The sequence below is a fragment of the Neolamprologus brichardi genome, chromosome 15, assembly GCF_056152115.1.
Source record: "Neolamprologus brichardi isolate AB-2024 chromosome 15, ASM5615211v1, whole genome shotgun sequence".
NCBI lineage: Eukaryota > Metazoa > Chordata > Actinopteri > Cichliformes > Cichlidae > Neolamprologus > Neolamprologus brichardi.
In genome coordinates, this window is record NC_142118.1 from 12,640,715 (window position 1) to 12,661,249 (window position 20,535).

Here is a 20,535-nt window from a genome sequence, read left to right on the forward strand (position 1 = left end):
ATAAGGCAGACCACCATGTTAAAACTGAGGCTTCAGACCACATTACATAGGTGGTCCATTTTATTATAGAGTATTTAGTTCAGCCACAGTTAAACAGAGATGACAGATCACATCAGTCCAGCATATCACTGATTTATAAAGCTTTACTGAATGATTTCTCAGCATAAAAATATTTATTACAACATAAATGTTTATGCCACTCTGTCTAAAGATCATTTGGATCCGGTTACAGGCTTCCCAGGTGAGAGTTCTTATCTAAAAATTTCTAAAAAGAGCAAGAATGTCACCAATACGCTCTTCTACATCTCCCTCCCTACTTTATACATAGCGGACAGATGGAACTAGGCTATCAGTTTGCTAAAGTTAGCCACGCAATTAGTTCACACACTAATTAGCTGTGAGAGGCAGAGGCACACCAGATTTCCCCAGTGTCTAAAACCCGTTTCCCAGCCTGAAAAAGAGTAAATGAGGTCCTGGCAAAGACAGCAGAAAATATCCAGAAAGAAAAACATGGCAGCTCATACAACAACATTTATCAAAGAGTGGCGTTGTTATGGGAAATGTGAATGGAAATTTTAATCCTTCTTTGTGGGAGAAACAAATATTCCACATTGCCTAATCAGGAGTAACTCAAACATCTATATCTGTTTTATATAACATTAATTCCCCTCCTATAGTTTGGGATGCTCATAAGAGGAGGTAAAATAAATTTAAAGGCTCACAAGGTAATCAGCAGGAGAAAAAGAAAGAATTTAGATGGTGTCTAAACTTTCCATGAACTCTCCCCCACTTTTGTTTATCACTGAATAATCTTGTAAAAATTAGACCATCTTAGGGCTTTAATTTCATGTAAATATCTCTCATCCTGCCCTCCTTGCTGCTGGGATGAACTGTGGTTTCACTTAAGGGCCAAGGGGTTCTTTAAAAAGCCAAATTCCCACATGCTTCTATTTGTTTTTACTGCTAGCCAAATGTTTTACTTCACTGGAAAGAGAAAATAATGTCTGGTGAGTGTTCCTGCAATGTGTGGGCATGTGTGGAAGCACATGTGTATGAGTGTATACTGAGGGGAAACTGCACGCCCGAGAATGTGGAAGAAATACAAAACAATTAAAGCTCTGTTAAGAGAGTGCAGTGTTGGCAGGCATCTCATATCAGGTGCAGCAGAGACCCAACAATGGAATGCTCTGAGGTGGTGAGCAGATCGATGTCAGACGTCTCACTTGCCATGAAAAAGGCCCAGATGCTTCACTTGATGGACAGTCTGGACACATTGGCCATTCAAAATGGACACAAGTCATGAGAAGGTCAACTTGATGCCTTCAACCTTGCATGAAATCCCTGCAATTTCCCTGCAAAGTCTTTGATGAGAATCATTACGGTTTGCTCTGATTTTTTTCTGGCCTGGTTCACTGATCAGGTCATGCAGTAAGAGCCAGTTTTATCATTTCTATTTATGGTAATGCCTCCAACTAGCACAGCTATAGTCTTTAAACCAAATCTCCTTTTCAACAATGGCATCATCTCAAAGCACATTACTTTTCAGTTTCAACATTTGCCAAAAGTAGCAGAAATCACACATTTTCATCATCTGGGCCTTTTGTTTTAGGCAAAGAAGGAGGGAAATATTTAAAGCTTCCCATTCCAGGGAACATTTTGTAACAATCAGATTTCTGAGCAGTGTCCAGCAGACTTCACATTGTTTCTCTAAGGGGGAGAAAAAAATTCTCTGGCATCATATGAAAGCGGGGGAGGCCTGATTGGAACATTAGCTATTCATGCACTTGTACTTCCCTGGGGGGACGGGATCGGGAATCCCACCCATTTACCAGAAAACGAGAACGTCTCAAGGAAACTGATCCCGATCTGATGGATCTGGGTGGAGCTCTGTTAAGATGTTTTTCCTTTCACTTTTAGACCAAATCTTTTTCAGAATGTAATATTCTAAAAAGAAAAAAAAAAAAACTTCTTTCTTTTTAAGATATTTAGCTGAAACTCCTTTCAACAATTAAATTAAAAGAGAGAAAAAACCTAATTAACCAGCCAATACATTAAGTAGTCTGTGAAGACAAATACAAACAAAGCATATACAGTGGGGCAAAAAAGTATTTAGTCAGCCACCGATTGTGCAAGTTCCCCCACTTAAAATGATGACAGAGGTCAGTAATTTGCACCAGAGGTACACTTCAACTGTGAGAGACAGAATGTGAAAAAAAAATCCATGAATTCACATGGTAGGATTTGTAAAGAATTTATTCGTAAATCAGGGTGGAAAATAAGTATTTGGTCAATAACAAAAATACAACTCAATACTTTGTAACATAACCTTTGTTGGCAATAACAGAGGTCAAACGTTTACTATAGGTCTTTACCAGGTTTGCACACACAGTAGCTGGTATTTTGGCCCATTCCTCCATGCAGATCTTCTCAAGAGCAGTGATGTTTTGGGGCTGTCGCCGAGCAACACGGACTTTCAACTCCCGCCACAGATTTTCTATGGGGTTGAGGTCTGGAGACTGGCTCGGCCGCTCCAGGACTTTCAAATGCTTCTTACGGAGCCACTCCTTTGTTGCCCGGGCGGTGTGTTTTGGATCATTGTCATGTTGGAAGACCCAGCCTCGTTTCATCTTCAAAGTTCTCACTGATGGAAGGAGGTTTTGGCTCAAAATCTCACGATACTTGGCCCCATTCATTCTGTCCTTAACACGGATCAGTCGTCCTGTCCCCTTGGCAGAAAAACAGCCCCATAGCATGATGTTTCCACCCCCATGCTTCACAGTAGGTATGGTGTTCTTGGGATGCAACTCAGTATTCTTCTTCCTCCAAACACGACGAGTTGAGTTTATACCAAAAAGTTCTACTTTGGTTTCATCTGACCACATGACATTCTCCCAATCCTCTGCTGTATCATCCATGTGCTCTCTGGCAAACTTCAGACGGGCCTGGACATGCACTGGCTTCAGCAGCGGAACACGTCTGGATTTGATTCCCTGCCGTTGTAGTGTGTTACTGATGGTGACCTTTGTTACTTTGGTCCCAGCTCTCTGCAGGTCATTCACCAGGTCCCCCCGTGTGGTTCTGGGATCTTTGCTCACCGTTCTCATGATCATTTTGACCCCACGGGATGAGATCTTGCGTGGAGCCCCAGATCGAGGGAGATTATCAGTGGTCTTGTATGTCTTCCATTTTCTGATGATTGCTCCCACAGTTGATTTTTTCACACCAAGCTGCTTGCCTATTGTAGATTCACTCTTCCCAGTCTGGTGCAGGTCTACAATTCTTTTCCTGGTGTCCTTTGAAAGCTCTTTGGTCTTGGCCATGGCGGCGTTTGGAGTCTGACTGGTTGAGGCTGTGGACAGGTGTCTTTTATACAGATGATGAGGTCAAACAGGTGCCATTCATACAGGTAACGAGTGGGGGACAGAAAAGCTTCTTACAGAAGACGTTACAGGTCTGTGAGAGCCAGGGATTTTCCTTGTTTGAGGTGACCAAATACTTATTTTCCACCCTGATTTACGAATAAATTCTTTACAAATCCTACCATGTGAATTCATGGATTTTTTTTTCACATTCTGTCTCTCACAGTTGAAGTGTACCTCTGGTGCAAATTACTGACCTCTGTCATCATTTTAAGTGGGGGAACTTGCACAATCGGTGGCTGACTAAATACTTTTTTGCCCCACTGTATTTAGTATTTATTCTGTTTCTATCCCACACATCAAGCGAGCACAGAGTAAAATGAACATTCATTCAGGGTTGGGCTCTGGATGTACCTCTGTTTCTCTTTTTGGTACTGGGCATGTTTGTATGCATACAATGAGCTAATCGGGGCATTTACTGTATCCTTCTTCAGTTTCTTGCTTGTGAGTTGTTCATCATTCAGTTTTGTAGTCAGTAACTGAAAAGCATGCTCTGTTGTGTTGAGATCGTGACCCACTTGGTCATTGAAAAATATATAATTTCTTTGTCTTGAGAAACTCCTGCTTTTGCGGTATGCTTTGGATTGTTATCCATTTGCAATGTGAAGAGTTGTGTTCTGTTTTGTAGCATTTAGCTGAATGTGAGCAGAGAGTATAACTCTGTACATGTCACAATTCATCGTTCACATCATCAACAGCTGTTTTAACCTCTTTGCAGACCTCTTTCCGTTCATGAAGCCTTCTCTAGAACGTAAACTATGATATGTCTACCTCCTATAAAGCGTTCTTGATTTGTTGTGAAGCAGTTCTCCTTAACCATGGAAATAATTCTGTCATCATCCACGTCTGAGGTATTTCAGTCCTTCTGGTGTTGCTGTGCTGGTGTTCATTCATTCATTCATTCATTCATAGCCATGAAATGCAAGTTCAATATGTGGAATCACCTCCATTTCTTTTATCTTCCTAATTTGTCATGGAATAATGAGAGAAATTGCCCCTTTTGCTGTGAATTGTCTAATTACATGTTAGCCTCTGAAAAATGGGTCCTATGTCTAAAAATGGCCATATATTTCTGGCCCATTTACACCAATGAGGTGCCATAAATAGTGTAGGAATTCTGTGTGTCAAAGACCCTGAACCCTCCAAGGCCCTAAGGACTGAAGGCATGCGTGAGCCACTGCCTCGTAACTTTCCTTTTTCTTCAGTGACAGAGAGCCTATTTATGCCCGCATTTTGAGAATAAATCACATTTGGGAAACATTTTCATGAAACTTTTTCTTGCTTTATGAGCTGTGATGATAGCGGCCTCGCTGAAGGCATATGCAGACAAATCCAGAGTTTGTGTTCAGATGGTTTGTGCAAATCCAAGCCAGTGAGAGATAAGGACAGAGACAGAACGGCTTAGACAAATGTGCGTCCACATAATCCACGTAAATTGTTTTACCTAGACTGAATACTAGACAGATAGATAAATGAACAAGGTGCCAGAAAGTCCCAAGGTTTTGAAAACTGATATTATCACCACCACCTTACTTGATAAACCTCAGCCACCTAATGCTCAAGGTAAACAGAATCAGCCTTCAGGAATTTCCCCTTTCACATAAACTTATTATTCAAACCAGATCAAATCCACTTTTTTGTTTCTTCCTCTTTTACTTTTTGTTTTTTACTTTTAATTAAAATTTTTGCAGTTTCTTTGTGGTTTACTTGCAGTTAGTGCGCTACCAATCAGTTAACATAAGCCACATACAAATGCTATGTTAATTGATACATTTATATACTGTTTTAAAGAGGGGTTCAGCCACGGTCAGACATCTGAAGGGTCAGGGGGTTGTTGCAAGTATGTTTCTGTTAAACCTCCAAGAGTGATTCTATTTTCTGAGGCACCTCTGACACTCATCTAGACCTCAACAATGCCCCCTTTCTCCTGTCTGCCTCACGCTTGGCTGGCCTCTCTGAATACGACCCGGGGTGAAATAATCCATACTCCTGATCCCCCACACAGCACTTACATAAAGAGCACCCACCTAACCACACATGCAAAGCTACACATTTCAGTCCTTAAATGTTTTTAGGAGCTCATTGAAACAAATGCATAAAATCGTATAGAGTTGGCAGCCGCCTGCAACTTTAAACCTCGACAAACTATAAATGAGAATTCACATTCGCAAAGGACAATAAATAAAGCACACATAAAAAACGAGTTGGTGCACATAAAAGATACAGAAAAAGTGTATCTCAACCTTCCTTTCTTCCACAGAAGTGTATGGAAAACTTAGCTAAAAGCGCCATCGTGTGGAAACCTTTGGAAATACACAGACTTTACCTTCAACACTTTCAGCATTACACACACACACACACACCATAGTATCTAGTTTCTTTGGATTATTGTAAAGTAAAAAAAAAAAATAAATAAAGGTGAGGGTGCATTAGCGCACGCAGCATGGGTATCTTACACATCTGTGATGTTTTATTGAGATGACATTACCAAGCCACTTTCTGCATGCATTACATTTTTATGGCTCCATAGTAAGGATCCGGGTGCTCTGGAGCATTATATGAAATGCCAAAGGAGACCTGAAACTCCTGAGCAGCTGAAATCTTACACCAAGCAAGAATGAGAGAACATGTTACTGTCAAAAATAGAGCTTAGTATTTAGCATTTACAGTTACAGAAGGGTTTCAACATTTCATATGCGGTCCCATTTTAAATATAGGGATCACTGGAATTTGAAATCCTTGCATTAAATTTCCACAAACCATTGTGATTTTACACGGTCCCAGCATGTTTTGAAAATGTGGTTGTGAATGAAGAAATAAACTAAAGTAAACTGGAACATGTTCATCATGATGTTGCCTCTGAAAAGTAAAAGGTATCTGTTCTTTACAACTAAATGTTCTGTGTTGATAACGTACAGCAGGGTTTAGCCCTAAATAGCACCATTGTGGGCATCATAGCACAGAGGGAGTGAGTTAGGAGGAGGGCAGGCCTGCTGCACTCTGGCTGGGATCCATATTTAACACATAATCTATATTATCTGTAGTCTGCATGTTGACACATTCCGGATACGCTCAGTAAATAACCACAGAGACAAGTAAGACTTCATTTTCTTGTATTTCGCTGATGGGAAATTGTAAAAGTTTATTGATATGTTTGAATACTATAATGAATACTTTGCTTGATTTTTGTTTTATTGATCGTTTTTTGTCTGTTTTTGTCTCTTCATGCTTTAGTGAAGAACTGATGAGGGTCTTTTTCATCCTGATCTGTCATACCAGTATTATTTGTGAGCTTTTGCTTTACAAAGCAATATTTTTTGAGTAAAACGCAACTCAGATATTCAAATACATGAAATTAAAGGTTTATTTATTCAAATAATTGATCGTTAAGGCAACTGTACTTGGCATAAACTGTATGTGTACAAGTGAATTTAATTTGACCAGATTCCATTTTATATTGTACTTATGCAACAAAATTACATCAGTACAAAAAATTTACATGTAATGTAATTGCTTAAAGTCTTACACACACACACACATATATATATGAATGCTGTTTTCTGGCATCATACTGTCTGCAAATGTTTATTTTATAACAAGACAACTGCTGTCTTTGTTGTCTAGGTAATGTGTCCTGAACCGATTCATTAATAATTCATTACTTTTCTTTTGAAACTTACACCCTTGTATTTTACACCACTCTCAGAGTAAGGGTATCCCCCTGACATTGGCCTCCATCGAGCAAGTTGTCATGTTTTGATAAGAGACCGAGGGTGGTGAGGTCATCGTCTAGACTCCTTATCTTTACAGCCATTTAAAGGGTAGGAACCTTTGGTGGCTCTTTAACACATTTTTGAACATGTGGATTTCGTCACTGTTTTAATGCATTTAACTATTTAATTCTTTAAAGACTTTAAATTGATTGAGTGTATATTTTAAAAATCAAATCTTTTAAAAAAAAAATTAAAAATAGGAAAGAATACCTTTGTTTGTTTGTTTTACAGCACTAATTGAATATAAAAATATTTTCGTATCCAAAGTCTTATTATTACTTTCCTTGAGTTTTCACCTGTCTCAACACTTTTCCTTCCCTTTTCTGCGTAGCCCGTTTGGTTTCCCGTTCTTTTCCCCAGTCACCTCTGTTTATTGCCAGCATTCTTTGGATCTTCTCTGACGTTCGCGCCAGAAAACTCAGGGAAGATGATTATACACTGTTTTATTTTAGGCTGTTTCTTTTTGGGATAACCAACGTAAAAGAATAGTGGCGATGTCTTTGGTTCAAGCTGTGAAACGATCACTTTACACTTTTAGAGAGGTCCCAAAAATTCATTGCATTGACAGCACGCCGGTGCATTAGTGCATACTGTTAGCCTGCTCATCTGTAAAGTTTCCATTACTGCTGAACAATATGCAGTTTTTAGAGTAACTGCTGGCATTTGCCTGTAATTCCTTAATGTAAAAGAATGGGCTATGCCACATTCTGCATTTATTCAAATGGCATGTGACATTTCAAACTGACTTGCAGTAGTATAGCTCTACGTGTCTTCAATAGTTCATCTTATATTATAACGTGCATATGACTGTGTGAATGTGTGTCAAGGCAGAGGACGAGGTTAATCCATTTGTTCAGACAGCCGAAGGAGTAAATAGTCTCAATTTGGGAGGAGGGAAGAAACACATAATCTCATGTCCCGCCTGCCCCTCATCGAAGCCGGCAGTAGTTTGGACTAGCGGGTGTGGGTGTGGGTGGAGTAGGGGGTTATAGCTTGGTATAGCCATGTCAGTGAAAGGGCACTTGGATACACATAAAACACATACAGTACAACTATACACACATACACCCAGGGCCGCCTCCAGAATTTTTTCATAGGGGTGGCCATATAGGAGTCACTGAAAATATTGGGGTGGTACACCAAAAACTGCATTTCCAGTTTTATTATGCTGTTGTCAAATATTAATTACTTGAAAAATATAGCAAAAAACAGAGTAAGAAGATAATGATATGCCTAGTTAATTTCCTGCTATTAAAGTTGATAGATAGAAATGCATTTTTCACTCCCTGTGAAGAGCTTAGATCTGCATCTTTGACAGTTCTCACCCAAACTGAATATTTTTTTTGCAGTTGAACCTATCACAGCTATTGGCTACAGCTAAATGCTTCCCTTTTCTTCCAGAAAACTGCTATACTGAAGACTGACTTGAGTATCAGCTGATTGAAAGTCGCTACAACACGAGGATGGAGACAGAACCAAATCCAGAAGAAGGAGCCAGCGCTCCAGACAATTCCAAGGAAGAAGGAAGTCTGGACACATCAGGGTTTGAAACAACTGCTGAGCGTCTGGTGGAGCTGATAAACAGCATGGAGGTGATGCTTTTGGACGTGGAGCAGTTGAGGATCACCTGCAACGAACAGGTTTCTGAGCTGACGCATGCGGCAGCAGACCTCAGGAAGCAGCAAGAGGACCTTAAAGAGAGCTACTCCGAGCTGTCCCGAGAAATACAGGAAATCGTGGAATCAATGGACGACCTGTTCAGCACCAAGAGTGCCTTTGAACCTCAAGAGAAGCAAACACAGAAACTGAACCAGCAGCTTTGAGGGACAAAAAGTGACTGGCAGATTTTGCTTCTCTTTGTCGAGTGTTTGGGCTTGTGGTTTTGAGTTTGGATGCTTACATTTTGAATGGATGGGTCGGTGATGGGGCGAGATGCTGAAGTTTGACGTTGCTGAATCGTGCTTTCTTGTCTTTGTGAAGATTTTTGTCATTGATTGCTAAGTCTAGCAACCACAATATTTTTTCTTATTTTTATAATATAATATCATGTTATATATATATATATATATATATATATATATATATATATATATATATATATATATGAATGCTGGATTTTCCCTTAAAATAATAGCTTTATTTAAACATTAACATTATGAACCCAACAAAGACACAGTTTATTGCCTTTCTTTTTTGTTTGATTGCTATGTACTTGCATCTTAAAGGCGATGACAAGAGACTATAACTTAAAGCCTATGCTGCCATTTAACTACAGATTTACTATCAAGCTTGCTGTCATTATTTCCCCCCCTATATGATATACTATTATATACTCACATTCTGTTTTGATTATATACTTTTCTTTCGTCAGCCTGAACGGCTCCTCTAGTATTTTAGCTCATTGGCACAGGAATGTTGATGTTCACTGATTCCCGGTGTTCCTTGTCCTCCATGCTATGTTCACATCCAGGCCATGCTCCACTGTGGTTTCTTGCTAAAATAAAACTAAATAGAGCTTTAAACCTATGTTTACCTCCCACTAGCTCCCCTGTTGTGATTTACTCGTCTGTATTTAGTGGTTACAGGATGTGTGAAGGAGACAATCAATGGTGAGACACTTCAGAAAAGGCAATCAATGGAAAATTCTCTTTCACACTGAATCACGTTTTAGTGCGCTTAGCAAATAATACAACTTTAAGATATGTTGCAGAGACGTATTTAAATTGCATGTGATGACATATGTAACCTCCTTTATATTATGAAATGGACCACACTTTGATGATGTTCCATTTCTGCATGAATCTATACATTGCCTATACATTTGCATAATTTCTGTACCCCCAAAACATTTGTGTGAATAAAAAGACTTGATGTAAATTAACAACACGAGTCTTGGTACGTGGGAGTTCTAACTTCAGACATTCTGCTCCAGCAAGAAACATATTTACGATCAAAACAGAACAAAAAAATAGAAAACCAGTGTTTCTCTTAGTGGTTGAAATATGACACTTTATGGGCTGTGGTGTCAGTAAGCAGTGAGAGGGTGATGGAAGAAGCAATGCTGGGTGTCGTTGCCTGCTGTCACTGCTGAAGTGCACATCCCACCGTGCAGCTAGTCAGCAATCTGGGAATTCACTTCAATCAGGTAATTCAGTAATATGATTTTACAAGTTTTTTTTTATCCAGCTTTTCATTTGTATTTGCATGGAATAGATACTTGTTAATACTTTAGCAGGGGTCCTGAGGGACTCATGTTTCATCTGATACACATTAATCTGTTAATGGATGAATGAACTGCACGCACATCATTTGTGTTAAATGGAATTTCTTGCACTGTAAGTTGCGTTAATTAATTGCTATCCTCGTCAGTAGTTCAGCAGTGGCTTCAGGTGAACATGAACATCCTGCAAGTCCTGGGACTCCTACAGCTGTTGGCTGTACCTGCTTTTACAGTGAGTTTTTTATGTTAACAATATTAATAGTATTGTATTATTACAGATTCATATCAACAGTACCTTATGACACAGGAAAATATTCCTTTGATTTACTTTTTTAAGTGGTAAATGATTTATTTTCTGATGTGCAGGCATGATTAGTTCAATGTGTCACAGAACAGGTTTGTAAAAATGTTGTGTAATGTATAAGTGTTAGTTTGTGGCTAAATGCTTTTTTTTTTTTTTTTTTTTAGTGCATCTTGAATGCTTTTAGTGTGTGAGTTAGGGATTTGTGTCGGGAGCTGATGTCCCATGTGGGAGCACAACATGTTCCAGAGCCTGACTTTGAGTTTCTCTTATTTGCTTAGTTGACACGTTCGACCCACGACTACTGGGGTGAGTTTGGAGCCTATGGACCCTGCAGCCGCAGCTGTGGCACAGGGGTGGCAGTGAGAACCAGGAAATGTATTACTTCAAGGTAGGGCAAAGAAATGCATGGAGTAAAGAGCCTCATATTTATATTCATTGCTATTGTGTTTTGAATATATGAACTTAAGGTAATTTTGTATTCATTTGTAACATTACAAAAGACTCTACTTATATCATTTTTAATTTGTGTCTTTTAACACTTGAGTGTGCAAATGCCATTTATTTCATTTCCTTCTGCAGGACAGATGGTGGACATAACTGCATAGGATCCTCCAAATCATTCCGCACCTGCAATACACATGTAATTATCCTTTAAACCCATTTAAAAATACTTGCACAAAGAGAAAATAGATAGTATCTTGTTTATATATTAGATTTCCTGTCATGCAGGAATGCCCAGTGAGCTCGAGGGATTTCAGGGAGGAGCAGTGCTCCCAGTTTGACGGAATGGACTTTAATGGAAAACGCTACACATGGTTGCCTTATTGTGGAGGTACATGTACAATATGTACAACAATATTTAAGTGTTTTTAGGTTTGTGACTCCCTGACCCTTTCTAGCAGCTAATCCATGTGAGCTCAACTGTGTCCCGAGAGGAGAGGATTTCTTTTACCGACACAGAACTGCAGTGGTAGATGGGACCCCGTGCTACGTGGGCCGCAGTGATATTTGTGTGGATGGCGTCTGCAGGGTGAGATTTGGAGCTGCAGATTAGAACTATGCATGTGACTCTTACTTAGTTTAAATATTTGGGTTTCAATGTACCAAATGATCCAAGAGCAGAGTGTGACGCTAGAATAGAGCATAAAAATGAATCTAAATAAGGTCGAAAGATCATCTGTATATTTTTTACTTTTAAAGATGGAGATTGTTCAAAGCAAAGAAGTTTTTTCTTTATTGCTAACTCTTGTTTGTCAGCCAGATTTAGAAAAAAAGATTGTTGAAGTTAAAGGTAGAAAAAGAATACATAAGATATTTCTGTTGTTATCCTTAAAGTGGAAACTAGGCCCCTGTCTTTGAGGGTAGATGCAGTCTTTAGGTTTTCTTTTAGTCATAGAGAATTTTACTCTCCTAAAATGGGATTTATAGGACTCTTTTCACTTTTGTAATACCTGTTGGTTCTTTTTCTTATAGTTATTTCCTAATAATTTGTCTTTTTTTTTTTAGATACTGACCCGTGGAGAGTTTATGGGCTTGGATGAAGACACTAACTCAGTACACTCCTCTGCACCAGTTGTTGTTGCTGCTCCTCGTCCAAGAGAGACATTCACATATGTCTATAGAGCTGGTGTGTTTGGCGAGTGCTCTGCCTCGTGCAGCGGAGGCATGCAGCATCGTAGTGTGGAGTGTGTAGTTGAGGATCCAGTGAACCCCCGTGTGGTCGACGAGACTTACTGCATTGCCCAGCGCCTGCAACGGCCACCGAGTCAGCAGGCCTGCAACATGCATCCATGTACTGCAGAGTACAGCGTGTCCAGCTTCAGTGGAGTATGTCGCCTACGGTTAAAAACAATCATATTTGAACTATCCTAATGATATGAAACAAAATGAGAGCAGGATTTATGGTATTTAAGTTGATAGTATTTAAGGTAATAATAATTTATGATTTTCAAATCTGTAAAAACAGAAAAACACACTAGTTATGTCTACTTAGACCATCTTTGCCATTTTAAAATTTTTTGGGCTGATACAACACCTATCTTGGATAGAGTATGACCTTGTTCATATATGATTGTTACACTGCTTGTATTTATCAACTCAAATCAGTTAAAAATATTAACTAAATTGTTGCATTTGATGGTCAGTGTTCAGCAACCTGTGGAGAAGGACAGCAGACAAGGGAAGTTGTTTGCGTCGGACCAGGAGGCGAACATCTGCCTGATCATGCATGTAGTGGACTGGTTCGACCTCCTTCTGTCCAAGCTTGCCGCAGACCTGCCTGTTACACACGCATAACCTGGCATATGACAGAGTACGGCCTGGTAAGGGAACAGAAAGCCAAAAAAAGCTCTAACTGTTATTTTCCTTTCCGCGTTACTATCTTTGTTTATCTCGCAGTGTTCGAGAAGTTGTGGTGGTGGTGTGAGGGAGAGGAGAGTTGCCTGTTTTGACACTGATTTGAACCCCTACCCTGAAGATCGTTGTGGGTTAGCTCACAGACCACATTCTGTGGAGGAATGCAACACGCAGCCCTGCCCTGGGGTGCAAAGTGAGTGACATGTGAATGCAGCAAGTTCTGATCATTTTTACTTTTATTTATTTATTTTATATTGTCAACCTTGTTTCTTTTCCAGCGGCCCCAAGTGTGCAGGACCCAAGGCCAGGTGGAAGCACTATTAGAGGATTTGCGCCCCATATTCCAGAAGAACCTTCAGGTATGACGAGTGCAATTTGCGGAAATGTTACCATCTTTCTTTGCATGGTTGAGCATGCAATTTCTTTATATGTGGCACTACAACATAAGATCACCCTTGTCTGTAATAGAATCTCATAGAATCATATCATCCCAATAGAGCACTTTTCTCTCAGACTGCAGGCTTGTTTGTGGTTTCTAGAGATTTTAAAAGCAGAATGGGAGGCAGAGCCTTCAGCATTCAGGTCCCAGTTTGGATTTGGGGAAAGTTTACTAATGTTCTTTTTTTGATGAAGCTTATAGTTGAGGCTGAATTGGCTGACCCTGAAGCAGATTGTAGCTATACTGCTATAGGGCACAGACTGCTTCAGGAACTTGTCTACTCACCTCTTTTCATTGCCCACATGTTTACACACCACTGCAGCACCAAATTTTTGTCTTCTCTGTCCCGTTGTCTGTATTTAGTCCCGTCTCTATGCTCTTACCCACTATTGCAAAATGGTTGTTCATATGGGGTTGTTTGATTTTTGGGGTTTGCCTTATAGTACAAAGCTCCTTCAGGCATTTTTTCTAGTGATTTGGTACTACTGAATTGAATTGAACTAATTTGAACTGAACTGATATTACAGTGCTGAATAATGAATTAATGAACATTTAGAGACACTCACCCCCACAGACGTAGCAGTGTTTCACAACTCAGAGTGCATTTTATATATGTGAAATCAAAGCCACTGTAAAAAATAAAAAATAAAATAAAAAATAAAGTGTCTTAAGGCGCAGACAGTAATTTTAGTATTGTAACACAGTTGAGGTTTCTTCACACAATAAAGATAATGTACGCTTTCAGCATGTTGTAATTGTTGCTGTCTAGACTATGACTGTGCTGCCCTCCCATTGCCTTCTTGTATTTCATAGACAAACAGAAAATTCCAAACTTGTTTTAGCCTAATTTCCAACTTAGATAACTGGAGGTAAGCCACAAGCTCAAACACAGCCATTTCTTTTTCCTTCTACAAAGCGTTTTCTGTATTATAAAAGCTGTTTTTTTTTAACTAAAAACAACAACAACAAACTTTTCACGACTTATCTTTTATTACCTACAAAGAATGACCTGGATGACTGAGAACCTACACAGACTTATTAAGAAATGTTATTCAAAAGCTTTTAAAATTAGAAAGGAATGCATGCATACAGTATATTTGACCTCATTTGTTTACTTGCTTTAGTTTCAAGGCCAGCTACAAACAGTGTGTATGACTCTTACCCTAATGAGGTGAGACCTCACTGTACGCAGTCGCCTTACGGCTGCTGTCCTGATGGCCGTACCTCTGCCACGGGGCCCGGGAACCTGGGATGCTCACAGGAATGTGTCCGCACTAGGTAACTTGAGTACCTCTAAACACTATTTTGCAGAAAATGCAGACGAAAGTGATGTGAAAGTGTAGAGAAAATTTTTCCCCATTTTCAAACTGAAATTAAAAAAGAAAAACCATCGTCTCTGTTTTAGGTATGGCTGTTGTTTGGATGGGGTGACACCCGCTCAAGGATTCGGACAGGCTGGGTGTCCTGAGTACCAGACTGTGGTAGGAATCACATTATTAACTGATTTTATGAGCTAGTCACAGTTAACCTTTCTGAATAATATAACAGCTGTGTATATAAATCTAGTGATGACTTTCACTTAGTAACAAAATATTTGCCAAGTTTACTAAATTTGAGTGTTCACCAAAAAGATATGGTCAAATAGAAGCACTACAGAGATAAAATACCATGTGTTTTTAGAGCATTATTCACAATGACAACCATAAGAAAGTATCTTTGTCTCTGCAAAACAATTATATAATCATATATGTAACGCTTAATATTTCTTTCACCATTTAAAATGTCTACAATTGCAGCTCTTTTTCTGCAGACCACACTACAAATATAATGTATATATTGCTTTGTTTTCTCCAATATCAGCAGCACCCATCACCCACTCCTCCATCCACTGGCAATTTGTGCTCCCTGCCTCGTGATGAGGGCCCCTGTGAGACCTGGACGGTTCGGTTCTGCTATAATCCTGCCACTGCCAAGTGTACCGAGTTCTGGTATGGAGGCTGCCAGGGCAATCCCAACAACTTTGTGTCCCTGGAGGCATGCCAACGAGAGTGTGGAGGTGTGGCGAGGGTGCCTGTATCCACATCTCCAAGAGAAACTACAAGGAGAGCGACACTCAGGGACCTTCTGAGAGCAAGGCCATAACCACACATGCCACTGATATCTCCACCAGTCATGCTCTCTGTTTGAAGAAAATCAAGTGATTTTGGTACACAAATGTAGCCTACAGTATACACACCAAATAAAGAAAAAAAGAATAACAAGCCACATTACATATTTCATTTAAAAATATGATTTACCATCACAAATATTATAGCTCTTGGTCCTGGTTTCACTGTCTTTCAGTTTGTTTTTGTGATCTCCACTATGTCAGTGTATGTGTTATTGCCCTGTAGGTCGGGATTAAAACAAAAAATAATTTCATTGTAATTACTCAAATTAAATCATATATCCAATTAATAAATTTTCAGCTATGTTGTAATTTTGAAAAAAAAAATGCTTTATTTGCATCTTCATTTCTTGTAGGGCATCATTACTGACATGTCAATACACGAGCAGGATAATAGTAAAAGCTACTCAGAGGTGCTCCCAAGTTCACAAGGGGTCACCACAACAGCTAGCTCCACTTGTCTTTCTTGATGCAGACCTGAAGGGATTTGTGTGTCCTCCCAGGGATGAACCAGAGATCTCTCTATGTTAAGTGAATGTGTAAACACCAAAACAATATAATGACTACAATTTAAATTTACATTTTCCCCCATTAAATAATCAGCAAGTGAGTTCACAAACTCATTAGAAAAGTCATTTATTGGGGGGCCGTTTTCCCACAAACTTCTGTACTACCAGAAGTCTTTTATGCAGGAGCCTTGCAGGGGCTGACAAAGCTTTCAGCCCCTACTGGCCATTAAAAGTAAGGCAGCTTTAGAGCGCTTCTCTGCTGGCTACACTTTTCAGATGCACAACCTGGGTCCATTTAAATAATGTCTATGATAATTTTAAAAAGAATAATGTGTACTTTTACAAACAAAGTCTGCTGAAAAAAAAAAATCACATTTTAATCATTACTGTTGCATTATCTGACTTTTATTTTGAAGCAAAAAGTATACTTTGAAGGGACTCGATTTTACAACCGGAAGAGGTCTTTTTCACTTCCCCTAAATTTCTTTTAGACCAAACAGCTACATCGCACGGGGTTCTGAGAAGTTACACTGAATACGAGTTTTTTTTTTCAGTTTTGCATAGCCAGTAAATAGCGAGGCTTTGCGTTGAAAACAGAGATGGTAAGTGTATTTTATTTTACATCTAAAGAGCTAATAATTCTAAATTTAGGCCACACTAGCTTGTGCTAATCACACACAGCTAAGCTAATAAGCTTCGAGGCTAACGCTTTGCTATTCTTATCAAACACGCATTTTTGCCCACTGCTTCGTTGTTTCTTAAAACTTAATTTCACCATCTAATCAAATTACATATTTTTTAATGTGGCTGAAGTAATGTTAAGGTGGATGTTTTGTAAAAGACTGATGAAGTCGGTGGTCTGCAGCTGAATGACCATCCTTACACTGGTGTTGGAAAATGTCTGGGCAGAAGGTTACACAAGTCTCAAAAACTCTCAAAAAACTCGCATCAGCTGCCCAATTAAGGTGATTTGGTTTGACACAGAGAAACTACGTGGTGGTGTGTATTAAACATTATCAATCATTTTACAGTCGCACACAATTTTGCTTGTCCAACCAACCAAGAGACCAGAGGGCCGCACATACGCTGACTATGAGTCAGTTAATGAATGCATGGAGGGTGAGTGTTTAATGTTTTCATTCATAAATCATCTCGCAGTTTTTTTTAAATATTTACTTTCAGTGTAACAAGTAGTAGTAGCAGATGCAATTTTATTGAATTCATCATATTGTTGTGATTCCTCATTCTTTTAAAGGATATTGATTGCATAGTAAATACATACAAATGATAGGCCAGCGAATAATAAATTCATCCTAGTACCAAGTATTGTCTGTGTATGGGATTATGTGGTTCAGCTTAATTTGTGGAGAGAAAAACAAACAAAAAAAAGAAAACATGAGAAAAAAAAATATTACGTATGTGACTCTCTTTAAACTATGGACTTTATGTCAACATCCTTTTTATATACCACAAATAACGTGTAAAGTTGTGCTTACTATAAAAGTTTAAAAATAACAACAAAAAACCTTAATAAAAAATAAAGAATACAAAAGGTTTTAAATCTTTTTTTTGAATGTTGACACAGCTCTAATTGACCTCAGGTCAGCAGGCAGCTTGTCCCAAAGAACAGGATGACTGTGACTGAAAGCACTCAGCACACTGACTAAAAGTATACACTGGAAACCATTTGCAATGATATGGCAACCAGAGACCATAGAAAGTTATATATTTTGTAACTTCTATCGCCTGCGAGTGAAATAACTGCTGGCGAGCCAAAGTGCGCAGAACAGGCGGCAATCGAATGAAGAGACTACCTATGAGAGCGAAGAATATTGTTGCTTGACACATGACCTGCTAGTAAATAAATTACAGGGTCACCTAATTTGAGCCTGGAATATCCAAAACCAATCGTCTGGCAGCTTCAAGGCAATGTGTGATGGATGGTTCAGTGTGTTTGCGGCTTTACATTAAGGGGTTTTGAACTGCAGTTGAGCTCTATTGAACAGAGATTAATCAAGGTTCACTTACACAAAGAATAATCATTAGTATGATATTCAGAACTGACTGTGATTAAAAATACGTACATTTCCTCAAGTTATGCATTCCGTAGTAATGGGGTTATCATATACCTTTTAATGCCTTTATTATCTGTAAAGTAAGAGGTGTTTACAATTGCGTTGTGTGTCTTGAACTGCAGTATACACTTTTCAGATTCAGACTACTGTATTAATCCCAGAGGAAATGATGTGGTCACAGTTGCTTGAAGACAGTAAGGACAGTAAATAACAGATTAACGTACCAGTTAAATACAAGGTATTTCAAAATAGCTCTAATAAATACAGATACAAATACAGAAAGTGATGCCAAAGGTTTGTTTGTTTTCACTTATTACTTTATTCCCTTTATTAGGGCCTCTTTATTTATCTTGTCTTTCTCTTTCAGTGATTACTGTACACCGTAAAGTCTATGCAAATTACTCTTGATTTTTGCTGTTTTAAATTTTTCCTGTGGATTGCATTTTGTTGTTGTTGTTGTTGTTTTTGCTTCCATTCAGCATGTCATTTGCCTCTTCCCCAGGTGTTTGCAAAATGTATGAAGAGCACCTCAAGAGGATGAATCCAAACAGTCCCTCCATTACGTATGACATTAGTCAGTTGTTCGACTTTATTGATGACTTGGCAGATCTGAGCTGTCTCGTGTAAGTATAATTAGCTGTGTATGAATTTGAATGCAACACAACATTCCCTTTGGATGCATTGGTCACGTTTCAATAAAATATTTTACTTTTTATACAGATACAGAGCTGACACTCAAACATATCAACCATACAACAAAGACTGGATAAAGGAGAAGATATACGTCCTCTTACGGCGTCAGGCTCAGCAAGCAGCAAAGTCAGTTTGACAGGGGGAATTCTTTCATATTGTACCAAACATGAGGAAGAGAGATTGGGGAAAAATTGGGGGATGTGGAAAAAATTTGGGGATTTTCTTTTTGGAAATGTCATCCTTGGCAGCATGTGTTTGTGTTTGTAATTTGTAACGCAAAGCCCTTTTCAGACATGGTTCCACCACTGTGCTTAAGTGACGGCACTTTTTCCATTCAGGCCACTTTTTGCAGCTTCATTCAGACACGTAAGCTCTTTTCACATGTGCACTGCAGCCTGATGTCTTTCTTGACATTACCTGAGAAAGGTGCATGTAAGAACACAAATGTGTGATGCAGTTGGATTGGACATTAAATGGATTTCAGCCAGGAACAAAATTCATGTAATGTGCATAGGAACTTAGTAGTTATATTGTGTCCTTTCTATAGGATATTGTAATTGTGCAGCTCCCTCACCTAAACCACATGGAAGGCTTGCTTTTGTGTTACATGTGAGAAAGAACTTTACACAATGTCCTGATATGCCTGTTCCAACCTTTTAAGTTTGTGTGTGAAAACGGCTATACTGGCAACTGTGGCAAAAGTGTCATTGATCTCGCAGGACATTTGCCATACATGAATTAAGTCGTATTCATTACCTTTTGGAAGTAATACATAAAAAAACCCGATGAGGTTAGTCATTTAATTATGAATCTGACGTGTGCCATCAAAAAAGACTACATGTATGAAAAGGGCTTCTTTTCTTTTTCTTTGTAAAGACTGCATTGCCCATTTAACAAAGGGAATGTTTTCACATCGTTTTCATTGGCAAAAGAGGTTTGGAATAAATGGGGTGAAACTCTACATTTTGGGCTTTATACTGAAAAATTGGGTCATGGTTGGGAACCTGCATGTTTAAGTTGTTACACTATGATGGGAAGAATGGAGAAATACTCCACGGGGTAGAAAAACGTTTTTTGTGTGTGTTTTTCAGTTTCCCTAAAAGTTATGTGAATTTTATTTTTATTTTTTTTTCTATGTACATTTTCCTGGGTGGTTGAATTTCAAGACGTTGTGGACTTTGAAAGCAGCCGTTTTATTTTTGAAGTAGATCAGTGGCTGAAGACTGATGATCACATGACAACCCAGGATATTTGTTACTATAATTAATGGACGTTTTTGAGTTTTAATTATGTTTTAAAAGCCCACCATTGTGATATAAAACGTTTTTGTAATCCTGCTGTTTTGCATAACAACTGATTTCAACTCTGCATTTCTGGTTTCTTTTATTGAAACAAAATAAACGATTGTTTCTGACTGGTGTCCACTCATGTATATGCGACCATTAGTGCGATGAACACTGAATTTTTATACACAATGATAGTGTAGCTGGCAGGTAAGTATCGCAAAAGTTAGACCCATTCATGCTGGACGTGGCCTCAAGTTATTTTCTCTGTTACTGTCTCTTTAAATGTGGCGGGCTG

The 20,535-nt window shown here is 38.8% G+C and overlaps 3 protein-coding genes across 5 annotated transcripts; all 3 read left to right on the plus strand.

Annotated features, from left to right (window-relative positions):
* The first annotated feature begins 6,391 nt into the window (after window positions 1-6,391).
* On the plus strand, window positions 6,392-9,267 carry LOC148098423 (uncharacterized). 3 transcript variants are annotated; one of them, XR_015720689.1, is made up of 3 exons: window positions 6,392-6,514; window positions 7,126-7,240; window positions 7,524-8,227. XR_015720689.1 is itself a non-coding variant. In XM_087852060.1 (3 exons), exon 3 carries the CDS (start codon window positions 8,656-8,658, stop codon window positions 9,013-9,015), a length of 360 nt encoding a protein of 119 aa, XP_087708186.1. In that variant the 5' UTR covers window positions 6,392-6,514; window positions 7,126-7,240; window positions 8,594-8,655; the 3' UTR covers window positions 9,016-9,267. The 3 variants fall into 3 exon arrangements, 2 of the variants coding, with proteins under 2 accessions (XP_087708186.1, XP_087708185.1); XM_087852060.1 differs by lacking the exon at window positions 7,524-8,227 and adding an exon at window positions 8,594-9,267; XM_087852059.1 differs by lacking the exons at window positions 7,126-7,240; window positions 7,524-8,227 and adding an exon at window positions 8,594-9,267.
* Window positions 9,268-10,142: 875 nt separating this feature from the next.
* Window positions 10,143-15,971, plus strand: paplnb (papilin b, proteoglycan-like sulfated glycoprotein). Its single transcript, XM_006792503.2, has 13 exons — window positions 10,143-10,337; window positions 10,562-10,644; window positions 10,995-11,104; window positions 11,296-11,356; window positions 11,446-11,548; window positions 11,619-11,746; window positions 12,223-12,543; window positions 12,861-13,037; window positions 13,114-13,264; window positions 13,350-13,430; window positions 14,635-14,788; window positions 14,916-14,991; window positions 15,371-15,971. The coding sequence occupies exons 2-13, from the start codon at window positions 10,588-10,590 to the stop codon at window positions 15,650-15,652; spliced, it is 1,701 nt and encodes a 566-aa protein (XP_006792566.2). The 5' UTR covers window positions 10,143-10,337; window positions 10,562-10,587; the 3' UTR covers window positions 15,653-15,971.
* An 89-nt stretch (window positions 15,972-16,060) lies between these two features.
* Window positions 16,061-20,368, plus strand: erh (ERH mRNA splicing and mitosis factor). The gene is made up of 4 exons (XM_035908426.2): window positions 16,061-16,788; window positions 17,218-17,305; window positions 18,764-18,884; window positions 18,982-20,368. Exons 1-4 carry the CDS (start codon window positions 16,786-16,788, stop codon window positions 19,088-19,090), a joined length of 321 nt encoding a protein of 106 aa, XP_035764319.1. The 5' UTR covers window positions 16,061-16,785; the 3' UTR covers window positions 19,091-20,368.
* The last annotated feature ends 167 nt before the right edge of the window (window positions 20,369-20,535 follow it).

What these genes read in the sequence shown, in the direction of transcription:
- LOC148098423 (XM_087852060.1), top strand. Translation starts at nt 8,656, where the DNA reads ATGGAGACAGAACCAAATCCAGAAGAAGGAGCCAGCGCTCCAGACAAT.
- paplnb (XM_006792503.2), top strand. Translation starts at nt 10,588, where the DNA reads ATGAACATCCTGCAAGTCCTGGGACTCCTACAGCTGTTGGCTGTACCT. An exon ending in GCGTGTCCAGCTTCAGTGGA is followed by an intron (nt 12,544 to 12,860) that starts GTATGTCGCCTA and finishes TTTGATGGTCAG; the next exon opens with TGTTCAGCAACCTGTGGAGA. An exon ending in TATTCCAGAAGAACCTTCAG is followed by an intron (nt 13,431 to 14,634) that starts GTATGACGAGTG and finishes TACTTGCTTTAG; the next exon opens with TTTCAAGGCCAGCTACAAAC.
- erh (XM_035908426.2), top strand. An exon ending in AGTTAATGAATGCATGGAGG is followed by an intron (nt 17,306 to 18,763) that starts GTGAGTGTTTAA and finishes CCTCTTCCCCAG; the next exon opens with GTGTTTGCAAAATGTATGAA. An exon ending in GCAGATCTGAGCTGTCTCGT is followed by an intron (nt 18,885 to 18,981) that starts GTAAGTATAATT and finishes CTTTTTATACAG; the next exon opens with ATACAGAGCTGACACTCAAA.